The 27751-nt window shown below is 40.7% G+C and overlaps 1 protein-coding gene across 1 annotated transcript; it reads left to right on the forward strand.

Annotated features, from left to right (window-relative positions):
• The first annotated feature begins 1242 nt into the window (after positions 1-1242).
• Positions 1243-21822, forward strand: SLC30A8 (solute carrier family 30 member 8). Its single transcript, XM_027684372.1, has 8 exons — positions 1243-1322; positions 9496-9704; positions 13631-13777; positions 17429-17582; positions 18087-18276; positions 18660-18765; positions 20540-20674; positions 21677-21822. The coding sequence occupies exons 1-8, from the start codon at positions 1243-1245 to the stop codon at positions 21820-21822; spliced, it is 1167 nt and encodes a 388-aa protein (XP_027540173.1).
• Positions 21823-27751: the final 5929 nt, after the last annotated feature.

A 27751-nucleotide genomic window follows, 5' to 3' on the forward strand; every position in this document is an offset into this window, starting at 1 on the left:
GGAAAGGTGACAGCACATTGTGGAAAAAAACCATGTATTTCTGCTGTTCATAAAAGCACCTGAGATACAGTCAGCTACTTGGCTCATAGATTCCAGGGAAATGTTTGCACAGCTGATATGCAGGAGGCAACATGTGGATCTCTGATGACATAAACCCAACTTTTTGCATTTATATAATGTACAAATGTGCCCCCCACCCTCATGAATCTCAGACAGAGTATGTGTTCTGCGAACTGGGGGAAGGGAGGGGAGATCCCAGCTCATCATATCCACATTAGGCTACCCATGGTAAAAAAGACTCCAGAATTTAAGTGCAGCCCCTAGCATTTGCTCACTACCTAGTGCTAATCTCTCCTGTGAAGGCTGTGCACAGGTAGGGATCTCAATCATGGTCTGTTTCTGCCAAGAATATAGTAAAACACAGACAACACCGGTGCAAAATTTCCCATTAGAGCTGAAGTGAATGTCTGAGGTCAGGCTGTGAGAAAGGTGAGGCTGGAGGTCTTCTCCCCTCCAGGGACTGTGGCTGTTGATAGAACTAACAAACTGAATAAAGCAGAAATAACAACCTGCAGTCCTTCCTGCTGAAATAAAGATTTCAATAACCTCTGTTGCAAATGGCAATAATAAGCAGTCTCTTCTGTTTCAAACCATTAGGAGCAAATATGACGGGGTAGAAATCAGTCTTCAGAGCAATTACTTACATTAAGAGGCTTGCACAAAGCTGAAGTAATGGAGGTTTGTTTTCCTCACAAGCCAAGGAAGCAGAAAGGCAAACAGGGGTTTGACTGTTTCCAGGCAAATTGGGCTGTTTTAATCACCTTCCTTCTCCCCTTCAGTGCATCCATACGAGCACGTGTGAGGACTTTGATGTGTGCACGCAGTGCTTGACCCCCAGCCCACGACTGCGAGAGCACGCACCCACCGCGTGACCAAAGAGCATATGCAGCATCAAACATGGAGGGGGAAAAAAGAAAAACAAGGAGTGAGGCCCGAAACATCCAATCTGCTGTGCTCAGCAAGTTACTGGTTGTTATGGTAGTGACGCCATCGGGACTAGGAAAGCAGCTTTCTCTCGCAGTGGGATTATTGAGAAGATTATTAAAACATTTTCATTTAAAAATATTTGGCAGAGACTTCTGCATAAGTCAAGAGGACATTTCTGCCCATATCTTCTTCCAACAGAGACAAGAAAGTTTAAGGGGAAAATCAAAATCAAGCAAAACCCCATCGACTTTCCTTATGGCTACCAGAAAGGGTCTTGAAAGAGCTTGTCTTGTGAGTGAGAGGGACACCAAGAAGTACTCCTTGGCCCTAGACAGGTAACACAACTCTTTGTTTCCTTCACTGCCATTTCTGATCATCAATCTGCTGAGGGGCTGCAGGAGTCAAAGCCCAGAAACTTTCACAGTGTATAAAGGGAGTATCTTTTAGTACTTTCAAAATGTTTTGTTTGATTTTTTTTCCTTCCCAAACTTTCTTATTAAATGTTTGAAGCATTTACTAGACAGCAATCTGATGTGTCTGCGTATGTGACGGATTGCACCAATCTACTGTTGAAGCAAGTGTCTTCTGCTATGTATTTTATAAGCTTAGTAGATTTATTGTAGGATGAAAAACCTCATGGATTATGCTGCAATTTTAGGCTGAATTATAATCGTGCTATTGACACCATGTTTGATTCAAGGCTCCTTCATGCTTGAATGTCTAAATTATCCATTTGGTTTGAAAGAAAGACGATGCTTTATTCCTGTGGATGTCTATTGGACTTAGAGCTGAAGTACCTCTCATGTGCCAGAGATCTTGTGAGTAAATGCTTGTTTGAGTGAAGAAAGACCCTCTGAAAACGTAAGGTATCCTGTAGCTTGGGTTAAAAAATTAGTATAAATGTCCATCAGAAAATAGTTTTGCAGTTTAACTTATTTTCATTCTTCCTTTTGACTCAGACTAGAAAGTATTTTTAAAAGAAAATAGCTGCTCAGTTACAGCTTAGCACCTTTTGACATTTCCATTATCTCATTGGTTTTCAGGTTATTTATTGCCTGGCTCTCTTAAAACGCGTGGGACAGAAACTTGGCGTAAACACTGTCAGTTCAAATGGAAATCTGTCTCTCCATGTTCTTATACTGGGGTCACTGCCATCGTATTTCAGTCGTTTGAATGTCTGGGTTATTATTTAAATATTACTATGTGGCTCCATAAATATACATGGCACTGTCCAAAATTACTTTTGTGGTAATATTTATATTTCAGAAAGGTCCCATACAATTCTGCAGTTCATTTTAGTTACTGAAAACTCTTGAGTTTTTTTGAAAGTTTGCAGTTCTGTGATCACAGCTTCATTGCTTCAGGTCCTTTGGTCCCTCACCACCTCTGGACACCAAGGACAATTCTGGACAAACCCTGAGACGGGGCAACTGTTAGGCTGCCTTATGAGGAAGCCCTTGGTTTCCCTGGATCACTGGTAACAGGGAATATTCCTGGTAAGAAGAGGGGTAGGATGCACACTGGGGGAAAGAATATCTGGCAGTTGATCCTCCCCTCTGAGCTGACTCACCTTCTGGAGGAGTCGATTTGTTTCTGATAATTATTTCTTAATTTAGAGTTGAAGTTAGTTGGGGTGAATCACTGCAGCAATTGCAATTGTTGGGCTGATGGCTGCAGCTACATCCAACAGCCCCTGAACTGGAGGGCTGGTCCCAGGAGGGTTCCCCAGTAGCAGTCCTGAGGTGGCTGAGTGATGGAGGTGGTACACAGCTTTCCAAAATGAGGAGGACTTGTCATCCAGCCATGTGGCTTTTGTGCTGCACCTCCATTTGGCTTTTTCTGTCAGATGAAATCTGATTAACTGCACAATCTAATTAGTCTGTCCATTACCAGAAATAACCAGAAATAGGGACTGAGAGCCAGTCTCCCTCCTTTTCGGAAAAGCTGGCAGCCCAGAGTTAATCCTGCTCCCCATTACAACCCAGAAGTGCAGGTTGCCAGCCCAGCTACCTGGGGTGCCAGCCCAGTAACCCAGGGTGCCAACCCACAGGCCAGAGCCAGCCCATCAGGAAATGCAGCCCACTGGGCTTGGGCTTACACAGACCAGCTGCCTGCACAGCTTCAGGTGTTTTAAGCCGATCAGTAGCAATAAGCTCATCTTAGCCTTTGGTATAAATTAACACATTTTTCCATTCCCCATGTGTAGGCTTAATGAACAGCCCTAGTGCTTTCTACAGACTTTATTTTGCACACAGTTTGCATATTTCTTTGCCATCCTCCAACTTCTTTCTTTTTGATACATGCCATCATTACAGTACACGTGGAACAAAACTGGTTTTATCTTGACCATGTGAGTAGGAAGCCTGAAAGCATACCCTTTCCTTGTACTCAGGGCTGGAGGAGGGTATTTTGCACATGCCAGGCCTATCTGTAGTCACTAGCAGATTTGGATGCATTGAGGTTTCCCATGCTCAACTTGAAAGGCTTACAAGAGGATGGGCTTTAACTGAGCCCTCTGAAAAACAGATCAGTTGTAAGCTTGAAGAATAATTCACATTGGAAAGGACCTCAAGGAGGTCTCTGGTCCAACCTCCTGCTCAAAGCAGGGTCAGCCAAGCGATTGAACAAGGTTGCTCAGGGCTGTCTCTGGTCAAGTCTTGAAAAGAATCTCTCAGGATGGAGACTGCACAACCTCTCTGGGCAGTCTGCTCCCATACTGAATTAACCTCACAGACTTTTTTCTTTTTTTCCTCATATTCAATCTGAACTTGTTTCACTTTATGACCAATGACCTCATTCTTCCTCCATGCACAGCAATAAAGCTCCATCTTCTCAATAGCTTCCTCAAAAATATTGGCAGGCTGCAGCCAGGTGCTTATGGAGCCACCTTTTCTCTAGACTGGACAAGTCCAGTCCCTGCAGAAGTGTTCCAGCCTTTAACCATCCTAGTTACCCTCTACTGAACCTGCACCACTTTATTGATCTTTCAAATTAGGGACACCAAAACTGGACACAACATTCTAGATGTGATCTCACAAGTCTGTCTGTCCCATGTGCAGGACTTTTGATTCATCCATCCTTGTAAAATTTCAGAAGGCTCCTGTTGACCCCTTCCTCCAGCCTGCTTATGGCAGCCTTGTCCTCTAATCTATCAGCTGCACCCCCAGGTTGGCATCATCTGCCAACGTGACCAGGTGCACTACACCTCCTCCTACAGGTAACAGACAAAGACATTACACAGGATGGGTTTCAGCAGAGGAGACCACTTCCCACCAGCCTCGAGGAAGGGTATGAACCATAATGATAAAAGGGTCTGAAGCTGAGTGCTCAGAACCCGCTGCTTCATGAAACAAGTGTTGTCTGTAAGTCATTCAAAGAGATATTTGTATCATCTCTCTTTAAATTAGGTCTGAACTAGGTGTCTAAGATGGTTTTCCATGGTCTTTTCACAATCAGTTATGGTGGTAAGAGAGATAAGTTTTTCCAATGATTAGTCATTTATTATGCTATTTTTTATTTATTATCACCTATCTAGTGATCTAGATAACCACTTATCGCAGTCTAGGTAATAGCTCAACCAAATTCCTGAAGTTTCCAGGAATGAAGACAGGCCAGATGATTGTATTTCTTGCTGGCAATAGGTCAGTGTAATATTAAATCAGTGAATATTCAATATCCCACTTCATAAATCTGTGAATTTACCTCTGATTGTGCCAGTTATACTGTGAACTAGATTTTGGCTTGATTCAGCATGATTTTCTGAATTTCTGATTATGTTCTTTATATGTCATTATAGTGGGAATTTGAATACCATCACACAGTAAAACTCAAGGCTTTTAGTCTCAAGGTTTTGAGTTTTATTCTGTCTCTGAGACCAGAGAAAAAAAATGAGTGGGGGACAATGCTGAAAGCAAAAAAGATGTATTAAAAGCTTAGGGCTTGTCTTCATGCAAAAGTTTTTAACACAGGGCATTAAGGTGACCCGTAGATATTGCTGCCTATCAGTCTTAGGCTCATGGTTGATTCCTGTCTGCCAGGCTCATACCAATAGGCAAAAGTTTGAAGCGAGCCTGGGAGATGATTTCTTAAGGTAAAGACTGATTTTGTATAGCAAGCACGTAGGGAATATTTTCTTCTTTTTTTGCCTTCCTGCAGGCGATATGAAAACTCTTACGAGATCAAAGAGTCCTCATCAAATAAAGGCTTTCCACCACTCATTATGCTTTGCAGAAGTCGATGCTTAGGAAAACTGTGGGTGTTTCTCGTGACTTCTGAAGTGTTTTAGCTGAGTGCCCTGTGGTTATATCTCCTTTGTACTGGCTTGCCAGCTGGTCCCAGTAGCACATAGTATTTTAGCAGACTCAGCAAAACCAATGCCATTGCCTTTGCCCTCCTGTTGGTGACATTAGGACCCTGTAGAAAGGACTGTGTCTGCCCAGTACTGGCCACATGCCATCTCCATTATGCCCACTTCAATTATGGCCACTTCATCTCAGAAAGAAAATTAGAACCAAGATAGTAAGTGGTATGAAACAGAAATTAAATGGCTAGGGCATCAGCTCAGAAAATTGATGGTTCAGAGGTATAACAATGATACATAAAATCATGAATGATGTGATGAAGGTAAACAGGGAATAGTCATTCATTATTTCTAACAGTACAAGAACTAATTAAAATAGCAGGCAGACAGCTTCAGAGTAACAAAGGATGTATTATTTTTACACAAATCATAATTAAACTGTGGAACTCAACACTTTCAAGTCAGCTGGGTTTGTGGAATAAAGATCTGTAAAGGGCTGTTAGACAGGAGCTCTGGTTCAGCCACCTCCCAGCCTCCAGATTTGTGTAACCAGGAAGCAGTCCCTCTCTGGACATGTTCGTTTTTGGTACTTTGTCCTTATGTATTCCTTCATATCATGACAGAGTTTGGATACTTGGCTACATAGACCTTTGGTCTATCTCCAACCAACTATTGCTTTACTGTTTTGCAGAAGGAAATTTATTGACAACACACTTATATATCCAGGGCCAGGCCCTCAAAATTAAATAAAATAACCAAGGCATAAATTCCCAATTACTAGACATCTAAATGTATGCAAATATATAAATATTTGCCTTTATTTTGTGCCCACAATAAGGAAAATGAGAAACTGGACAGCCAGGCTATTAACAGGGTCTTAAATGCCTTGGAAATATTCAGAATCAAAATCAGAATTGTGCCAGAATAAGGGAGGTGACTGTGGCTTTGATAAATTTTTCTCTGAAGGCAGTTTCATTATCCTTTCAGGCACCAGAAAATTACTATTTTCCCTTGTGAAGGAGATGATCTCCTGTGGGAAGTGCAGTGATTCCAAATTTTCCTCTTTTGACTGGGGAACTCATAATGGTCTAGGAGGATGGCAATTATTCCCATCAGCCTGCAGATCAAGGCACCCAGCAGATCAAGTGAAAACAAACAAAAGGAAGTTGTAATAAAAAGGTGTTGCTAATGATTTGTATGGAATCTGCACTATGTATTAATATTTTTTACTTCCCCCCTTCTGGGCATGACTCAGTAGGAACCTTTCTGTGACATTCCCCTGACTATCTTTTTTACAAAGAAAAGAGAATTTGAAATGGAGAAAAGATTATTTTTTAATCTGTGACTCTGTAATGTGCAGGTGCAGAGATCTGATACTCAAAGGCTGCATCTTGCTCTAACACACTCTGAAGGGGTTTCTGGTTTAACAGAGCTGATCTTTGCACCTTAAGCTTTTGATTCACACTTTTATAAAATTGCCTCTTAGATTCTTTTAATTAGCGGCAGGCTGCTTTTGGAAGAGAAAAATAATGCACAGGAGCTGGCAGGAGTTTTTGCAATTCATCAGGCCAGATGCTGGTCTGTGAGTTCAGTGAATGCTCACCACCTCTGGCAACTGGGGCACTTTTATTTAGGTGCCCTTTAGACAGAAAAAAGTGACATTTGTGGGTTTATGTTGTCTCTGTTTGCTTTTGCATCTGTCCAACAATATCTGTGGATATGCTTTCCTGCCCCTCTGTGATGCCCCAAGGTTTTGTTAGCTGATAAAGAGACCTGAAGATTAAAAAAATAAAAGGGAGGGGGATCACAGAGCAACCTATTTTGTTAACAGCAAGGAAAGGATTTGGTGGCTCAGAAATATGCAGCTGCAATTTTGCCATCCCTGCCCTGACAGGCTGTTGAGCTGATCATGACTCATGTAATTAAGATGATTTTAACGTTCAATGCCAGCTGATGAAAATTGAGGTAAGGGGAAATTAATTTTACATGCAAACTATAGAAAAGCATTGGAAGTTAACTCCAGAGAGAGATCACGATAAAGAAAATCTTGCCTGCCCTGATCTCCAGGGGAGAGTGAGAGAACTGCAGCATTTTATTCAGCCATCTGGAAGGAATTAATTTGTGGTACCTTCTGTGTCTAATTCATCAGGAAAATACTGTACAAAAGTGACACAGAGCACATGAGGACGCTGATGAATGTAAAGCTAAAGGACTGGAGAAGGACTGGCTAGTGGGGACCCCAGCTGCCATATGGGCAGCCCATTCCCCAGACAGCCCAGCTCCCATTTATTCATTGTTGTGAGGAAAATAAAGAAAAATGCTGACAAAAGGACTAAGAAAACTCACTGTCTCCAAGCACCAGGCATTAAATCTGACCAGTTGCTCTTTCACACAAGCTCCTCACATACAAGAGGAATCAGTCGCCTCCACTGAGCAAACAGAGACCACATGCTAACTAGGCTGGGAAACAGGCTGACTCAGGGGAATGTTGCATCCTTGGAACATCTCAATAATATTTACAAAACCAAATCCATGCTGATTATCTACAGTTGCAGGGCTTTGCTGCCAAGGTGGGTCAGCTTTTCTCCTTTTGCCAGTATCTCTGTGGTGCTGATGAACACGAAAGGCCAAGGCATCCATAGCTCTGCAGGTGCCTTTGCCTCTCGCCCACTGGTGTGGGGCATCTGGCAGGACTTCAGACCCGCTGAGCAGCTGCAGCCCTCTCAGGCTGCCCATAAAAAGCAGCTGGAAAAAGCTTGCGATTTCAGTACAGTTTTTTTCTTGACATTGACTACTGCAGGTTGGCAGCCACCAGCTGATTTCTTTCCAGCGAGATTTTAGGCATCTTGACACTTCAATGATAAGTGCAGAAACACTACAGATAGTCACTTGGATCCATCTTACTTCCTGGAGCACAAGTTTCCTTCACTTAGCTGAAGAAACAATTCTTCTGTGTCCCAAAGGAAAGTCTGAAGTCAGAATGGGGAAGAAGCTGTTATTACTGGGGCAGCTAAGCCCAGTCCCACATCCTGCCCCCAGGCTAATTTCAGACTTGAAATAAAGCAGTGGAGTTTGCTGTGTTCCCGGATAGGCCCTGCACACACAGACCTCAAATAGCTGCAGCTCATGGTTATATGGGTGTTATGTATGTGCATCTCAGCAGAATTCGCCTTCTGATGCCATAGTCTCAATACACGGTTATCACATCAAGAGTAGCTCTGGCAATAAATGTTTTACCTGGAGAGATGTAATGGGTTTCAGTTGAGCTTTCTAGGACAGGTTTTTCTCAGTTGAAGGGAACATCCTTGCTCACCAAACCACTGTGGGGCTCCCCTGGGGCAGTCTCTGGGTTACTTTAGTGAAAGCACCAGACGTCATGGTAATCCAGGAGCTCCCACACTTGTAACGCGATGGCCCAGGACCTCTCTATCCCAACTATGTATTTGCTATGCAGGAACCCTGACAGGGACAACGCTGAGGCTTTTTGGCAGAGCGGGTTTGGCTGGGAAATCACCTTGTGATGAAGAAATGCTTGAAGAGCCACTTCTACTGAACTTCTCACCGTTCCATGAAAGCAGTGGCACAAAGGGGTCAGCATACTATGAAAAAATTATTTCTTTGATTTTTTAAATACCTTTGAATTTTTTGGTCCAGTATTTTCTATGCTCAGGTTCTGCAGGAATATTGATAGTTTTTGTACCTGTCTGGAAATGAGATAAAATAGTTCTGCATGTAAAGAAAGGAGAGAAATATCTTTAGCCATTTATATTTGAGAAAAGGTTTTTATTTTTTTTTTCTAGTCTTCCTGACAAAGTTATTGGAAATAAAATCTTGAATTTTTCAGTAGAATTGTCTCCATGATATGCTGAATTTGGTAACTATTTGCATGAGGTACGACTTTTTGAAAATCATATGGTGTGCAAGAAATACACAGCCTAAGAAAGCCACCCTGCACTTCATAAACTGCTAAATGATGTAGGAGAGCCCAAAGAGCTGGGAAACACAACCAGAGCAGTCATTTCATGTGCAGCTCCCTCCCACAGACCCCTGCTTGTGCGAGCAAGCCTCTTCTGTGACCTGCGCTGCTGTTCCCAACTCTACTTTTATCCTTTGAAAACATTAATTACATAGTTTCTGGGTCTTCAGGGTTAGAAGCCCAAATAACCAGGGTTTTTCTTTCTTAACCTCTGTTTCTTTCTACCTCGAAGGATGAGCTGGCTTCAGAAGAATTTAAATGAAGAGAGGCAGCAGCAGGAAGCAGAAGTTGCTGAAGCTAATCCAGCGTATCACTGTCACGGCTACTCACAGGCCTATGAGAACAGAAAGAAGGAGCAGCATCAAGCCAGGAGGAAGCTCTGTGTAGCATCAGTAATCTGCATCTTCTTCATGATTGCTGAGATAACAGGGGAGTATGTATGTTCAAAGAGAGCTCAGTCTGGTGCCCAGCACAGCCACATTCATGCCTTCTCTATACACTGTGCCTGCAGGGACCCACAGTGCACAGAGGTGAACTCACCTGGGATTAAATAAACCTCCTTTGTCACCAGTCATTAAAAGAATCATAGGGGAGGAGTGTGTGTGGGGGGGTGGTTAAGTGAAATTATCAAAGTATTTTAATATATTCATTCAAGGATTGCATCTGGGTAGGAATACAAAGATCAGTTAATAGTCTGAACTGTTCTCCCAAGTCTTTAAACTTGACTAAAAGTGACTAGCATGTCTTAGCATCATGTCACAAAAGGTTTCTAATAAACTGGATTTTTTTTTTAAAAGATTAAAGGATTTTACATATTTATCCAGGCCAATGAGACTCAGCATTGATGAAGGTTGCTAGCAGCAGAATCTGATAATAAATGCAAGAGTCTTCACAAAATCCAGGGAAATCCAGGGCCAGATTTGCCATCTGTTTTTCTACAGTTAAGTCAATGTATTTATATCGGGCAGATTTATCTTTTAAATTGGCCTGCTGGTGTGTCTCTGGATCAGTGGAAGATTATTCCCCTACCTAATTAGCTTTCACTTCTGGACCCATCCTACAATATCCAATATAAGTATTTGGCTTGCTCATAGAGCATTAGCTTTCATTTTGTCCCACTGATCTGCTCTCTCCATGGATTCTGTGATATTTATATCCACCTGATAGTTCCTGGCTCTTTAACTTGCCCTTCTCCACAGTGAGGTGAGGTAAGGGAAGGCATGAGGAATCCCACAGACTTTTGCCATATGTGCTCCAGGCAATGTAACAAAAATCAGCCAGGAAGGCCTCTGAAACCCATACTTTCCTAGCTCAGGGACCCCTGGAGCCCCATGAAAATGAAAGACAAAAGCTTTGTCTTCCTCACAGGTAAGGAGTGGAGTCACTGAAAGAGTTGTTGCATTTCTGCCTTCTCCCCTGGCTGCCAAACCCAGCAGGGACTTCTCCAACTATTCCCTCCCACGCTCTCCATCTGCATGAAGCCCCGTTGTTTGTAGGTCACGTGCATTTCCCCCATGAAAACCCATGCATATTGCTAATCCCCATGCAGTAATTTCCAGTGCCAGAAGTAATGCATTATTAACAAAACCATATAATCAGTAGGCTTAAGTTTGGTGAATACAGCAATGCTAGAGGATAATTGGAAGGACAGATGATATGTTAACTAAATGTTTCATTTTGCTTAATGAATCATACAGCTTTTTTGCAGTGACAGCTTAAGTAACAGGGTTGAAGACCATTTTGCTTCAGACCATTAAACTTTGACAAACCAGTTATTAACTGCAGTTACAGACAGCACTCTATGGAGATTTTTGTAATTATGAACCATACATTTAATTTTTTTAATCATTAAGCAAGACTGCCTCTGCCTGATGATTGACCATTGAGTGACTGACAATTTCTACTGCTTGTGGTATACAAAGCTATAAACATCCATTGTAGGGAATAATAAGCCACAAAGGCCCCTTGTTGGGAGTATTGATACAAGGCAGTAAAAGCGTATAACTATTACCCAGGCTTTACTCTTGAAAGTAAAGGATATGTTCCCCTTCCTTCTACTCTAAGGGTAAACAGCTTCTGGGGGCATTATTATGTTAAACAGAAGAAACAAAACTGCATCCCTCTCAGAGAGGTTGAAGCGTTGTGCTTCTTTGAATGCCTAGGTATTTCCATGATATTTTTGCTCAAACCATTTCTGCTGGCCATTACTGCTGTCCCAGAAGGGGCACTGTTGGCTGAGCCTGATACACTAACTGTCTTTGAAAGACAATTATCTTCCATTCTTCTAAAGCAGACCCATCACAATCTCTATAGATTTGGAGATATCAGTCAAACCAATAGCACCCAATGTAGAGCCCTGATATGAAAGTAGTTTCCAAAGATTTTTAGTGGCTACAGACCAAATGTGGATTTCAAAGTACTTCATTTCCATTTGGGCACTAGAAAGAAAGACAAACCTTGCTTGCATCCTCATGTCAGAACAGAGTATAAAGACTTGACCAAGTTGCTAAGATAAGCAGACTGAGATCTCAGAAACTCACCCAAGGCATTAGTTACACCAACAATACATAAAGTAATAATTTGCAAACATTTTTCAAAGGCAGAAGGCTAGAAGCAAGCTTTTGAGATGTTGTCCCCCAGAATATGGAAATATAGTATCTAAAATGCGATGGGGTTTTGCATGCAGCTTGTGTTTTACATATTTGTTTACTGAAAGATAGCTACTACCTTGGTTGTTAACATCTGTGCACCGTCAGACAAGCCTTCTTCCCTTTGCTACGCAAAACTGCCTCCCACTTGAGATACAGCTACACTGTGCACAGTGAAAGTCTAAGACCTGTGTCATGACCAAAAAGTATATGTGTATTTATCCCTGTGCATGTCCTGGGAAATATCTGTTCTGCTGAATTTTTCCTTTTACTGCAAGGAATGAGGTGCCCCCAAATTCTGCAGCCATGCTTGCTCCCTTCTGGGAAGTAACTTTCAGGCAGTTGTAAATGGGAGGCAATAGAGAAAAATAATATATGCCTTATATGTGCAAAATACATTCTCCTGCGGTGACAAAACATACGATGTTTGGTATTCTAATCTAAAATCTGCATACAGGAGGATATTAAACAGTCAGTCCATCCTGCTGGCATGAAGACCTTGCATCTATAAGGAAACGAGATGTGCTTACATGTCCCTTTGACAGTGGTATCCTGCCAAAGGTTTGAATGAGTCATTTTACGAAGTTTGTCAGGATTCATTGATTTTCATATGGATTGTGGTTAGGAGAAATGGGTGAGCTGAAATTAATTAAATGACTGAAGAACGGAAATGTATTGCCAAATGCAGAAACTGGATATTTTGGCTCTATTATTTCACATTTCCATTTTTCTACATTTGCACTCTGATGAAAAGATTCCCCTGCTGTAATGATTTGGCAGGACAGTGTCCCGCCTGTGATCCTTGTCTTCTCCTGCAGCCACCAGCAGTGGGGGTAGTTTAGAACAAACTTTTAGTTCATTTGGGTTTGCCCTTAGCCCTGAGACATGGTTAGAAGAATTTGGCAAAACAATGATGTTTGGCTTAGTGGGTAAAAGAAATGTGGATTACGATACCCTAAAATGGTTTGAGTTTGGTATTTGGTTTTTTTTTTCAGAATTCACATAAAACCCAACCCCGGCAAAATAAAATGATATTCAGCCACATTTTTTGAGTTCTAGCAGGAAAATTAAATCATGCATTACAGATGCAAAATGATAGATTAGTCCTGAAAACAGAACATTTTTCTCCATGCCCTCACTAAAATGGTTAGTTGTTTATCACAGGTCTTCTACTGGGACCTTTCCATGTATTCCTGTTTTAGTGTTGCCTGTGACAAATACACAGTCAGGCATCCAGCCATCCAAACCTCAGGAAGAACATGCATATTTTCCTATAACAAACAGGAAATGATTCCCATAAGCTACATCTCTGAATGTTTGTACATACATAAAAATATCAGTGTTCTGTGAAAAGATAGTGGGACAATACTGGAAATATGATTCCTAGTGTGGCCTTTCATGAAGAAATCTGATACTAAAATAGTCACAGTAAAACAGTCCAACAGTAAAATAACCACAGAACTAATGTATCACAACTGTTATTGTTCTTAGGTCTCTCTCTCTCACAAAGAAATTTGGCTTATGTGTTTCTATTAATTCATACCTTTTATTACATGAATGTGGTACAAAATGAAACGATCTTTGACGTGGTTTGAGTTTTGTCTATGATGACTGAAAATTGAGTGTTCCCTCTTATTCCCAGCAAAGCAGGTCTTGAGTCTGATCTGGTTGACTCAAACTTCTGACCAGAGCCATGATACGGGTGTGTGCTTCACACAGGTGGGCAGATCGCCGGGAGCCTGGCGGTGGTCACAGATGCAGCACACATCCTGGTGGACCTGACGAGTTTCCTGATCAGCCTCTTCTCACTGTGGCTTGCCTCCAAACCTCCTACCAAACAACTAACTTTTGGGTGGCACCGAGCAGGTACCAAACATCTCACAGTATGAACATGTGGAATGGGAAAGGGAGATTATCATAGCCAGGGACTGGAAAACGTGCTAATGTCCAACACAGTTCTGCAGGCATTTAGAGACAGCGCAATAATGCTCTCAAAGCCCCCAGGACTCAAGACAAACAGAGTAAGACAGTGAGGTTCAAAGAAGTAAAGAGCATCTCTTATCTACAAGTGTGTCTTTCAGATCACTATTTACTATAGTTTTGGGCTGGTGCTAGCTTTGACTGAGGTAACAGCAACTTCCCTCATTGAATTGAGTGTGAGGAGGACTAAACCCTCAATATGTAATGAAACACAAGTTTCTATCAAAGCAGTGATACCCATAAAAATGAAGGTTTCCTCTATTTATAAAGAAAATTATTAAATTATTTTAAAAAGTCAACATTACATTTGTAGAAAAGTGAGATCCTTTAACATTTATCCTTTTCTAGATCCTCTCCCTGCAGTTCTCTTTATCATTGCTGGTTTTGATCAGATGCAAACACAGGCAGATTTTTAACGTACTCTGCTCTTAACCAAAATCAATATTTTTACCAATGACCCTAATACCAAAGCCTGATAATCAAACACAAGTGTTTTTAAAAAGACAAGACACCAGCAAAACATTAACCATCAGAAAAAATTTCTCAGAGTACAAGTCTGTTCAAGATTTAGACACCTAAATATCAATGCTACACATACACGAGCACGTATAAATACAGGGTCTGATACATTCAACAGAAATGTAGACTCCATTCAGCTGCTTAAACATAGAAGTCTAGTGCTATGTCCCTAGAAGATCTGTCTTATGCATGCGAATGGCAGCTCTTGCACAAGTCCCACAGGAGACTGCACAGGATGCCAAGCACAAGGCCAAGGCATCTCAAATGTGATCAGACACTCATAGTTAAGAAATTAGTATGTGTTTCCAATTCAGCCAATGGCGCAATCACCGTTAATTTGACATCCATTGTCCATAAAGGTAGCTTAGCTCACACCTGCAGGTAGACATTTAAATTTAATTGTCTCAGTCTGGAAGTGAATCTCCTGCTGGATGTCTTGGGACTCAGTTTAAGTTGCTTGTATGTGAATGATTCGTGCTGTTTGAAATCCAGCTGCCACTCCAGAAGTCTATGGATAAATTATACATCTTGTGTCAGGCCATACATGGAGGTGCCAATGTATCTCAAATGACTCTAGACACCGGTGCACCTGAAGCAAGGACTCAGATGCTAAATACTGAACATCAAGGATGTTCAGTATGAAGGCCCAGAAGCAGCTTCTGACTCAGGATGTCTGTAGGCCAAGGTTGTTTGTAGCCACAGAAAGTACCAGGGAAGACATGCCATGCTCATCCTGTCTTTATGTAGCTCCCTAAGTATATTCTATCAACTCTGCTAGAAACAAACTGGGTGAGAAGGAGGTTCAGTATTACTCAAGCACTGCTGGTATTATGGAGACGACACACAGCTGAATTTTGCAGCCTTAGAGAACTACTATTTACCATCAGTAAATCATTCATTACTTTTTGTGTTTATGCTCTCTTAGCCTGGGGGAAAAAAAGTGAGAGACTTCTCTCTTGCTGATGTAGGCAGGTTCAGCCACCTCATGTAACTTCATTCTCAGTCTGAAATATATTATTTTTTTTTATTTCAATGCGTAAGTTCAAAACCAGTCCTTTCTTGCCTTTTTATCTGCAAAGAGAGCCCTCTATCAAATGTTAGAGGCTATTTAATTGCATTCCGTGATTGCTATCCTGTTTCTTGCTTATTTTCCCAGCTATATTTCCAGTTTAATATGCAGATGGATACCTTAATAGAGTAGCCGAGGGCACTCAGGTGACAAAGTCACTCTTCACTGACTACCGAGGTCTAGCAGGTGCAGCCCTCAGTGATAGTGGAAGCTGTTTGTTCACTGCTTCTCTCAGACTGATAGATATTGACATGAAAAGACTGTATGACACGGTTCAGGTTTAGCAGAGGCCATCTGAATGCCTCCTGCCCTCCAAGCCAGAACCAGTGCAGCTACTTTCAGCAACACAGATTGAAGCACAATATTGAGTAAGACTGATAGTGTGAACCAAACCTACTTCCAGGTACAAAAACTCTCTTGCACCTCAATTTCCCTGTGCTATGATTCAGAGATTCCCACACAACCCTACACTATTGTTTGCTGTACTCTGTTAGTGCTAGTAGTTCTAAAGAAATTTACCTGAGAACTGAGTGCTGCTGAACTGGTCTGTAAACTTAGCTAAACTTTTGCTAAGATAACACATTGAAAATTAATACATATTTTCACCTATGTAGGTAAAGATGAATTCTAACATATTCTGTTGTGGAGGATATGCACACATCCACACAGATATGAACACAGGTGTTCACAAAAGCTGTTGGCTGCTTTCATGCCCATGATAGCACAGCCATCAACATCTTCAGTTGGGCCAAATTTGCAGTTTCAACCTGTAACCTGCAGAAAAAAAATTGTATGCTTTATTTGAGCTTCTCTCTACTTTTAAGCAACACTAGATTCCCCTGTCAGTGCATTTTCATTTGTTATTTGCCAGTTTTAGAAAAAAATGGTTATTTGATAAGTATTTGGAGCCTGGACTGCTGCAAAAGGGGTGACCCTCATAAAAATATATTCAAAATCATAAGCTGTTTCCAGGGATTGTCAGTGGAATTCTGTGCAAATGCTTTCTGGCTATCTACTTCCTTTCACTTTACTGTGAGCTTTCATTTTCCTTGGTACTGTCTCAGTTGTGCTCACTTACCCATTCAAGTCACATGGCAATTACTAGTCCCACATCCTATTAGAAGCATGCTGCACATTCATATGCACTTCCCTGGACCTCTCCTATGGCAGTGCAATAAAAGGTGGCCTTGGGGACTGGATTTATTTGAGCCCAACTCAGAGCCAATAGAGACAAAATTAAATTTTGCTGCCCCAGGGAAAAAATAACTTCTTTTGTTCTCATCACAGCTGGTGGCACAAAAATGATTTTGTGGCATTGGCAGGACGAGTTCCAGGATAAGTTTTGCTGGCAGGACCTCTTTGGGGGCTGTTACTGCTTTTCTGAACTGTGAAGTATTAAGAAGTGTGCAGAAAGAGGGGAAGGTAATGGACAGGGATTATGTCTGCCAGTGGGTTTGAGTGAGCTGTGCCTTTCTCCTCCCCTCCGACTTCTGCTCCTGTGATCAAGATAATCTTGTTGGGGAAGGAGGGCTGGTCTTTGGGGTTTTCACACCACACTATCAGGGCCAGGAAACTACACAAGATTTGCTCTTTTATCCTTCCTTCTCATTATAGTTCTTTTTGCTCCTACCAGAACTGCCCAAGTGATCTTTTTCATCTCTCCAATTTCTTTGAATGCCACATGAACTCAACACTGAAAAGGAGCCAAAAGTAGGGGCAGGTAGAACAGGGTTAGGCTATCACAGGCATAAGGCTGCCCTGGGAAGCCACTGGATTTGCTATGACCAGAAAGGGGTTTAGCCCATTCTTTGTATGCATTGTCTGCCAACATACAAGAAGCCAGTCTCCTGGCTATAAAGCTCAACAAGTCTGGAACCATTACCATCAACCTCTTAAAATTTCTTGCATTTCTATTCTGACTGTTAAAATCAGATTGTTTTAATTCCTAGAAATTCTGGGAGCTTTGATGTCTATGATAATTGTCTGGATGGTGACTGGCGTGTTGACATATTTGGCTAGCATGAGACTGCTACACCCTGATTACGATATTGATACTACAGTGATGCTCGTTACCTCCACTTTTGCCGTGCTCGCCAACATCCTGTAAGTTGTTTTGTTTTCCTCTCCATATAATATTTGAAACTTGAGCCTGCTGCTGTAATTCAATAAAAAACTATATAGAGATATTGGCCTCAAAAATATTAAGTACTTATGATGTTCATGAGGATATGGAAAGGAGTCGAGAAGAGAGATCGTACTTCTCATTGAAAGTTGCAGTTGCTCTCCTACTTTCTGTTAGCTGCCACACCGGAAGGCAAAATTCCAGGAAAAGATTAATCTCCATCTCACTTTTTATTCAATGTCAGAATATTCAAGAACTCTGTAGAAAATGAGGTCTCATTAATTACCCTGTTCACAGACTTTCTTGTTTGTATGCAAACCAGTGAAACGCAGTAATTATCTGCTTAGCCACTCTGTATTTCTACTTAATGTGTCAGATTTTACTGTTCAGCATTCAGAAGTGAGAGGGGTGATGATGTGTGTGACACCACTGCTTTCAGAGATGCAGTGTATCCACTGGTGTTTGCGGCTTTACGTCTCTTGCAGACTAAGCCTGATTCTGCACCAGACCGGCCACGGGCACAGCCATGGGGCACAAGCCAGGGAACGCGTGTCAGCCCCTCGAGAAAAGCCAGCTCTGAGCAATGCCAGCCTGCGGGCAGCCTTTGTGCATGCAGTTGGAGACCTATTCCAGAGCATTAGTGTGCTAATTAGCGCACTTATCATCTTCTTTAAGGTTAGTTTTATTAGTTCACTTGCCTTCCTTGCAATTAAGGATAAGTGTTACTTTCACAGCATTGTGACACGAGGTACTCTAAATATTTCCTCTGTCTTAATGATACACATTGTAATTTAGTCAGAGAACTATACTTGGGAACTGAAATGACTGTTGAGAGTGTAACACTTGCTTCTTAGTGTTCCAAGCGGACACTTCAGTGTCTCTCCCTTTGTCATCTGTAGCACTTTCGTTCCCTGAGGCTGAGGCTTCCTGGCAAAGGAGGCCAGCACTCATTCTGTACTAGATGAATTGAATGTATTATTCTTTGATATTAACTAATTAAAAATTCCAATAACCAACAAAAATGAAATTAACAAAGTGGTGTGTTCATATTTTTCTAGCCAGAATACAAAATAGCTGACCCAATCTGCACATTTGTGTTTTCCATCTTTGTTTTGGCAACTACCATCACCATTTTAAGGGATATTTTGATTGTGCTAATGGAAGGTAGGACCTGATTCCAGAATCAATAAACTTATATTTTGGGTTTGTTTTCTTCTGTCTCTTTCTCCCTAATGCTTATATGTGCTGAAAAATTATAACACGCTTCTGCATCAGTTTCCAATATTCTTAAGATTCTGATCAAACTTTAAACCTACTTACAATTTTAATCAAAACTGTTTTCTGTAAACTCTAGGTTTACACATATGCCACTTTTTGTAAAAATCAGTATATTGGTGTTTTGCTAATGAGCTCTGAGTTGCTTTTGTCTGTCGTATGTGTAGCATTGCTTTTTATCACCCTTTTGGCATATGAGATGCCTACTCACCTCATTCATCGTGTATTTCCTTTACTTGTGTGAAATAAAAGTCTTTGTGGAAAAAAAAAAAAGAAAAAGACTGTGCCTTGAACTGTTTCTGTTAAATAGACTGAATGCAAGAGGCAGAAGTTTAAAAGATTTTTAGTTACACCAGTCCAGAAAAGCAAGCTAGTGGACCTTTCCAGTCATGTTCAAGTGCACTGGAATAGACAATTCTCAGTACATCAGCAGCAAGAAGAACTAGGCTTAGCAATGTTTAATCCTGTCAGCTATGGGCTTGACTATTTGATGTTTTTGTCCCCCTTGTTTCTGTACCCCCTACAGCAAGACCTTTTACACTGTCCTCCTGGAGAGGCTCTGAAACCAGTCTCCTGTCTCCTAAATAGCATTCTGCCCAGAATTTTCTCAAGAGAAATTGGATGTTGGAGCTGGTGTTGGAGGTGGCTCTTATCTCGTGCATCCAGCCTTGTCCCAGACTGTCAGCTCCACAGCCCCTGTGACTGGCTGTGTCACGTAGGCACTGATTGTCCATGGTTTTCTCTAAAAGAGCATGAGTATGTCAGCATCATATTCTATTAAGTCAGTACTCCATATAGCATATCATTCTTGTAATAAATGGATAGGACAAAGCATACAACACTGAGATCATTAACAATTACAAATAAGTATCAGTTAAGGTATGAAAGACAAAATTAACCAATACTGTGCTCATCATTATTATACTTCAGAATTGGTGGAATTAAAAATGTTTTTCAGTTTACTGATCCAAGTGGATCATGATGAGCATGCTAGCTCATAGCTGCTCACGTGCATTTGCAAATTCCCAGGCCTCACTCCAGGGATGATGTGTTGTTAAATTTCTTATTCAAATTTGGATTTAAATTAAACTCTGAATTTCATGTTGCAACTCATCCTCTCACAATTGTCCCCACTCTGAATGATGGTCACCACCATCATGTATTGTAAGAAGGCTTGTCTAGGAAAACAACCACTGGCTACTCAATAACTAGACCTGGGATCTAATCTCATTTAAGATTCCTGAGTCAAACCATTTTAATCTTTACATTCACCTTTCCTTCCCTGCTAAATAGATGCTTCTCTATTGTGTAAATGTATTGAGGACAAAATGCCCCAGAGGTGTTCAAGCGATGCCATAGAATCTGCACTCACAAAATATGTTGGTGGGACATGTTCTGGCTAAATAGCTTATCCTATGTAAACTGAACCCTCAGGGTATCTCCTAAAACATGTCTGAGTCTACACCTTCCATGGTCAAGTGTATAACAAGGGATAGGATTAAATAGCACGGTGAACTCTGAAATAGATGGGCTTTCCAAACCATTAAATATTTTTATAAAATTATACATCTAAAGTGAATAAAGGTTCATGATACATTTTCCTCTATCAATCATTATTTCTATTCCTTAAAATATTCTTTTCCAATCAATTTCTCCTTTTCAGGAACATCAAAAGGATTTGCTTATGATGAAGTGAAAGCAAGAATTTTAGCAGTTGAGAAAGTGGAGTCTATTCACAACCTTCATCTTTGGTCTCTGACAATGAATCAGACTGCTCTGTCTGCTCACGTTGCCACAGGTCAGTAAATTTCTGTAAGCAGGGAGTAAGTATTCAACTGCTGTCTAGTAAAGGTCAGTCTTTCCTGATTTGGATGAAACTGACTGTATATCAGTTGCTTGTTAAAAAACTTGTCATGATTTTGTTGGAAAAATAAAACCAACAACAATAACAAGAAAAGCTCTCAAATCCTCCTCTTGGAAATCTTGCCAAAACAACAGGGACCTCTACTTAGTCCAAAACTTGAAAATTACAGAGGCTGTGCAGCAAGGAAGTAAACTACAAGGTATTTTAAATAAATTAGAAGAATTAGGCTCAGACTGGATTTTTTTCACAAATAGATTCTGGAGTGGATTTGTCAAACTTGAAAACTGTTGATCCCTATAACAAAAACTTCCAGGGCAAATCTGCATTGCAGATGCATCTCTAGTCATAAAACAATTTTTAAACATAGTTTGGAATGTAGAGAAAACTCCATGGGAATAGTTAATATTTAAAAATATTTTTTAAACTGTAATTCTTATCCCAGTTGACAAATTGTGCACTACCCAGATCAATTTTCTCATCCATATGTTTGCTTTGTATATATTAAGGTCTATTTAAGAAAAAAAATCCACCTGTGTTTGGCCAAGGACAGGTTCAATGGTGAAGTCCTCCATGGTGTCCCCACTTCCCAAAAACAGAGGGTCTATCAGCCACCCAAATCACTTGGCACTGCTGCTACTCTTTGACTGGATGAACTAATCTTTATTAAGTATTTCTGCTTTCCTCCAGTCTTCTGCCAAACTGAATTTCTATGGTGATTACTCTTAGCTTAGCTCTTGCCAAAAATTGCATATTCCAACCACATTTGAATGAACAATCTTTTGCTGACATGGAGGTTCCTGAAAGAAGGATAAAAAGGACAAGAAACACTTCTCAAACAAACTTCTTGGTACAAGTTTCTGTCAGTAAACATTTACTTTTCTTTAAAGTATTATAAAAATGTATGTATTTTGATTATTTTCTGCTTGCTATCTATAGCAGACACAATGGACAGCCAGAAGATTTTGAGAGATATTACCCAAGCCCTATTTGAGCACTACAGCTTCCACTCCATCACTATTCAGATTGAATCAGGAGAGGATCAGAAACAAGACTGTATCTTCTGTCAAGAGCCCAGGGACTAAAGGGAGCAGTACTCTGTGCCAAATAATGATTACCCCTCTTACAGGTCAATGGAGACTATATGTGCTGGTTTATGTAACTGATTAACAACAAATGGCAATTAACTGACATAACAAGCCCTGCCATTGCAAGCAGTGCGTGGTCCTTTCATTGCTGGTATCATCTACCATGAGAGAACATGTATTGGATCCATCCATCAGCCAGATTGCCTGTCCATCAGCAGTTTCTTTCAATTACAAGAGAAATTTCTAAATTATTCTTGACTAGAGCAGCAGATTGGCACTAAAGCAACACTTAAAGAGTGACTGTTTGTAATTAAAGGTAACAAAAAACTAATTAACCTTCAAATTACCAACAGACCAATTATCACAAAGCATAATGAAATGTACTTTTAGTGTTAGCAAAGCTCAACATTTACTCAGGATAATTAAGAAAGAGAAAAATTAAATTACCACAAGGGATGAAGGGATCTGGGAAAGAAAGTGATGGTGGCATGTGCTTTCCCTGCCTTTTGGAAGACACTCCTCTTCCTGATACATGTAAGTATCAGATGTGTACCATGCTCTGCAGCATGGATCACTAGAGAATTTACTCCATTCACATTTGGCAAATAGCTCTTTGGTTTTTTAGCTAGCCCTGTTTATCTTTCATCTAGCCCTCAGGCAAACTCTTTTCTGCCAGACATGAGCAGTATTCTCTACTATCAAGACAACCCATAACTCATATAGCACTGCATCATGATGAGTTATGATAGAAGATTTGAGGTGGACTTTTGCATGTCTGTGTCACAAGGTACCACTGAGTCATGACAATAAAACAGATCAGGTGCTCTTAAAAAATGAAAAAATAATTATGGCAAGGGAAGAATGGGGCCCATTCTGAACATCCTGTCTAGTGTCATAGTTCATGGTACAGCCTGTGGGGTGTTACCCAGTAACACTACATCCTGAAGTTAAAAAAACTTTTGGCATGTCACACAGCCATTCACTGTAAAGGGAAGAGAAGCATCTCTCCTTCAGGTAGCTAATTTCTACATTTCCTAACAGGATGTGTGTTGTGGGTTAGGAATGGTATTCCCCAATTTAATGTTCCTACCAAAACGCTCCAAACCACGCGCTGCTAGCTCACTCCCCCGTTTCCCTTCCCCCTCCCCTGCAGCCAGATGGAGAAGAGAATTGGAGTCACAAAAGGTAAAGATTATGGGTAGAGATAAGAACAATTTACTGGAAACAGCAACGGAATAAGAAAATGAACAGTAACAGCAACTATATTAATGACAGAGTGTAAAGAGGTGAACCATTCCCAAGCAAATGCTCAACACTACACTACGTGGAGACCTCCAGCAATACCTCACTGTGCCACCACACTACATGACCTGTACAGAACCCCTTCCCCTGTCCCTGGAAAATGTTTTGTCGTGTTGTTTTGATGTGAGGTGGTATAGAATAACCTCTGTGTCTTAGCCATGCCCCCTCCTGGCTACTGCAAAAATCAACCCTGTCTTGGGCAGAAGCAGGGTGATGTGTTAAATTTTCCTCCTTTTCATGCCTGGCAATGGTTATGGCAGAACTTTGAAAAAGAGTCAGGTCCTGCTGCAGGGCTTCTATTTTTGCCCAAGCAACTGAATTAAACTCTCACCTGTTAGCAAAAGCAAGGGTTGCACTTCAAAATGTATACTCCAGTGCTTCAAAAAACAACTTCAATTCTGCCCCTGGCCATAATAGTGCAGTTTTGTTTTCTCTGTGGAACTGACCTAATGTTTTGCCACTCCACAATCCTCTCTCCAGCAGCTGTAGGGCTCACCTTACTAACAGGTTTGTTAGAACAAAATAAATTATGTCATACCAAGTGGTACTGAGTTTCTAGACTGACAGGTGGAAGGACCATTGTGTTATTAAGGTATAAATAGGCCTTGCTTTTTAGGGAATTAAGTTTTATTTACAATAGGTTCACATTAATTTTCTATTTTATCATCCTAAGGAGATTAGAATTTATTATTGGGGCTTTTGGCTACGTGTAACACATAACTATGTGATGATGGATTGACGTATTAAGCTGGCATTTGTTACCTGGTAGGGGGGACAAGAAATTATTCTGCTTTGTGGAAGATCTTAGTCAGGTAAACCTCCCACTGAAATCAGATGAGATATTAACGCAAAACACCCGCTAAGAATTTCATGAGTATCTCATTATTTACCAGCTTGAAAGAACTGAGACCACAGCAGTGGTATTCAGTACAAGGATAAAGACAATTATTGCCCTTCACAGCTGAAACTCCAGAAGATAAGGCACAGATAAATCAAAGCACAGTAAGAAATTCTAAATGGAGAAGTTAACTTGTATTTTGGCCAGTTTCTCTTCTGGTATAATTTAGTATAGCTCCCTCCTACCAAAGGCAAGTCAGCTGTACTTATTAGGTAACCTGAGTATTCTTTTCATTAGTTAGGGAGAACAAGTTACTAGTGTGGCCTTTATATGAAAAAAAAACTATCTTTCCAAATGTTTGGAATAAAATGAGGACACAGACCTGAATATAATAGCAACTTCTGCAGCACAGTTTTATGGTCAAGGACAACATAAAAGATAATGAGTGGGTAACAGAAATGTCCATATAGGACACAGATTCAGTTCTGAGATTTGGGTCAGGGTAGAGAAAAAGACAAGAATTTTAAGAGCAACAGTGGATCTTGGAGAAAGTTTAAAGAGAGAAGTGATATGGTCCACAAAGAAAGTTATGCTGAGTAGCAGAGCTGTGAAAAAGCTGGATGGAAGCAACACAAGAGTGGTTGGAAAAAAGAAGATGCAGCAGTCAGCACCAGGACTGCTGAGGCTATCATGCAAATTAATTGAAAGGATGGGAAAGTGTTTCATTATGTTTTGGAAAAAGGAGCAGTGAAATATAGAGATACAAGGAAAGAAGGAGCTAATCCAAAATAATGATACTTTATAAAAAAAAGTGGGGGAAAGTTGTAAAAAAGGTTTAAGAAAGGGCTGAGGGAGCAGCTTCCATCCACAGTAATGTAACCTGGATATGGAGTAGTAAGATCAGGGCGGGAGTGGGAAGACAGAGGAGAAATCTGGGTTTGTTAGCAGCAGTAGATGTATTTCAAGCAAAAGAATTTAACCATGTATCTTTAGCAAAAGCTAGAGACCGAAGGGAATTTTACCTAAACATGATAGATTAAAGATGAATTTAGAGCAAATATTTACCTGTAGTTATGAATATTGCTATAAGGAGCTGAATCTTTAATGCTTCTGCTATGTATATGAATGTAAAATGTATGTTTGTTCTTCATTCCTGTCTAGTTTGATCCTCAGGGATATTATCTTGGTACAAGGTTGTTTTCAGAATTCTATCAGACTATCCATCTGAGATGGATTTCTGCAGAAATGCAACTGCGATATACAGAGACTGAGAAGTCAAGAGACAATTTCTAGACTTGTCTGCTTTTATTAACTTTTCATCCTTTTGATTGTCTGAAAAATAACTACAAGAAAACTGACAAAAATTGCTATCTCTAAATCATTCTTGGCACTACTGTGAAATGGAAAAGGGTTTGTCATGTAAGTGGTCAGTTTTCAAAGCCTGACTGTTTTTTGATGAAGTTCAGTTCATATGGGCAAGTACATGGCTTTACTGGATAGCCCCTACTGAAATTTTATGAACATAAGTACATTTTCCTCTAAATTTTAAAGTAGTCATTTTGCAGCTTCTAAATTATATATTTGTCTGGTCCCCTAAAAGTACTCTCTCTTTTTCACTTTCCACAAGGATAAGGAGTTTGTAGAAAGTCAAGACTTTTTGGAGTAGAAATCATGGAATGACCAAATGCAGAACTTTCCTTTTCCAGCACTGACAAAGAGCCTAAGTGCCAATAGTGTGCTGAGATGACCATCCAGCAATGATGGAAGTATTTATAATTACTTGAACTGGGAACAGTTAAGGCACAACAAATCTGTCATTAACACCAATGGAATGATCTCTTACTGTAACTAAAGCCATAGACATAATTCTGTATTCTCCTCTCTGAGATCTGATTATGAGAACTGCATTTGAAATCGAGGATTATATTGCCCACTTAGTGTGAGAAATCACAACAGTAATTCGTCATCTCTGGAGGAAAGCAAACAGATATCCCTGACCATGGCAGCAAATAGTGGCCTAAGCAGCAAGGACTGTGTGGGTCTGCAATATGATTCTTTTCAATGTCAAGAGGTTGTATCAGTTTTTGCCCTCAACACTTTTTCCTCTATTGGAAAAGCTAGTACGCCCCAACACACCATCCCCAGTGCCTTCCCCCCAGCCATAGCAGATGTGCTCTCCTTCCTTTTTTCATCCTCTTTGACTATTGTTCCCTTCTTTGCTCTTCTATTTTTCCCCATTTGGCTTGTTTCATCAATGCTCTATTACCTGGCTATTCAAATTTCAATGCCAGCATATACTTACATATCCTTACATATCCTTTCTGCTTATAGCCCTTCCCATTTCTCTTCATCCTGTGTGTTAGATAAAAGCTCCTCAGAAAAAAACTGCCTTTTGCTCCATGTTTGTCGAAAACATGGCATAATGAACCATCTTTTTTCATAACAGGGACTTAATAAAACCAAAGAGAAAAAGCCATTCCAGCCATCACATATTGGTCCATGTCAAGCACTCATATGTACTTACTTTGTACTGAAGTCATTTAGAACTTTCATCACCAAAAAATTATCTGAACTATCTCCAGCTTATGGTACTCTTTCATGTTCTCAAGCTTTCTGATAATCTCTTTCAGCTCAGAAAAATAAAATCCTTTCTTACCTGAGTACACACAGTTTAAACAAGAAAGGAATTAAAGACATCCTATTGCTTAACTGCCTCCTTCAACTTCTCTCTTCTTGGACTTTGTGTCAGTCCACTGTAGCAGTGCACTGCAGCAAAGGAAGCTTTGGATAGCAGCCTGGTGGGAACAGTGTCTGGAATGGGAGCACAACAGAGGGGTTATTACATGGTTACTGGAGAACATTCAGAATTTTCCATCCCAGGTGTTATGTTGATGAGAGACATGTCTGCTTTTCACTACAGTCTCAGGGTTTGACTTTTGATTTTTGAAAAAAGGATTAAAAGAAATGAGTGAACAGAAGGTAGAAGGGTTGTATTGTGAAACATTCCTGGTGGCAGCAGAGACATTTTACCCCATAGCTTGCACTCTAACAGCAGGGCTCTTTAGCTTTGCTTTCCAAACTGCAGTGCCACATGTTCTTCCAGGCTGTGCTGTCTCTCCTTACCACACACCATAGAAACTGCCATGGCATGCAATGAAAGGTGTCCTGCTGGGACACATGCCATATGACTCCTTGCATGGTACAGCTACGAGCTTCTCAGCTACAGGCACCCCTCCTGAATTGCAGGGGCAAAACTACCATCCAGGCTTTGGTGATCACTGACTTCTTTTTTCCTACTGCGTCGTTATATTCTGTACTAATTTTCTTCTTGGAGACTGAAGCTGACTGGAACAGTTTATGTACCCTCTGTCTAAATAAGAAAGAGCAGGAATTCATGAATCATAGCACAACCTGCTAATCCAGAGAGGCATAAGGCTCTCTGGGCTAGCTCCTGGTCTAGGCAGTAATTCTGACATCAAAATGCTTGGAACTAGTGTGCTTCCGAGCAGCAACATGCAACCTGGATCTTTAACTTTTGGCTCCTGCCCCGCTTTCTCATGTGCTGACAGGCAGGTGTTATCAGTGCTTTGAAGGACATGCTGTGCTTTGAAGGGTGTGGTGCCCTTTGAAGGATGTGGTGCACTTTGAAGGAAGAGCAGGAAATGCTGATGAGCTTATGAGGATGTCACATCCAGCTCTCCTCTGCCATAGAGACAGTTTTTGCAAAAGCAGATCCTTTGTAGGATGGAAGAAAAAATAATAAGGGCATAAAATGGGAAATCCTGC

This window comes from Neopelma chrysocephalum, unplaced genomic scaffold (assembly GCF_003984885.1).
Source record: "Neopelma chrysocephalum unplaced genomic scaffold, ASM398488v2 Primary Assembly neopelma1_66, whole genome shotgun sequence".
Classification (NCBI taxonomy): Eukaryota; Metazoa; Chordata; class Aves; order Passeriformes; family Pipridae; genus Neopelma; species Neopelma chrysocephalum.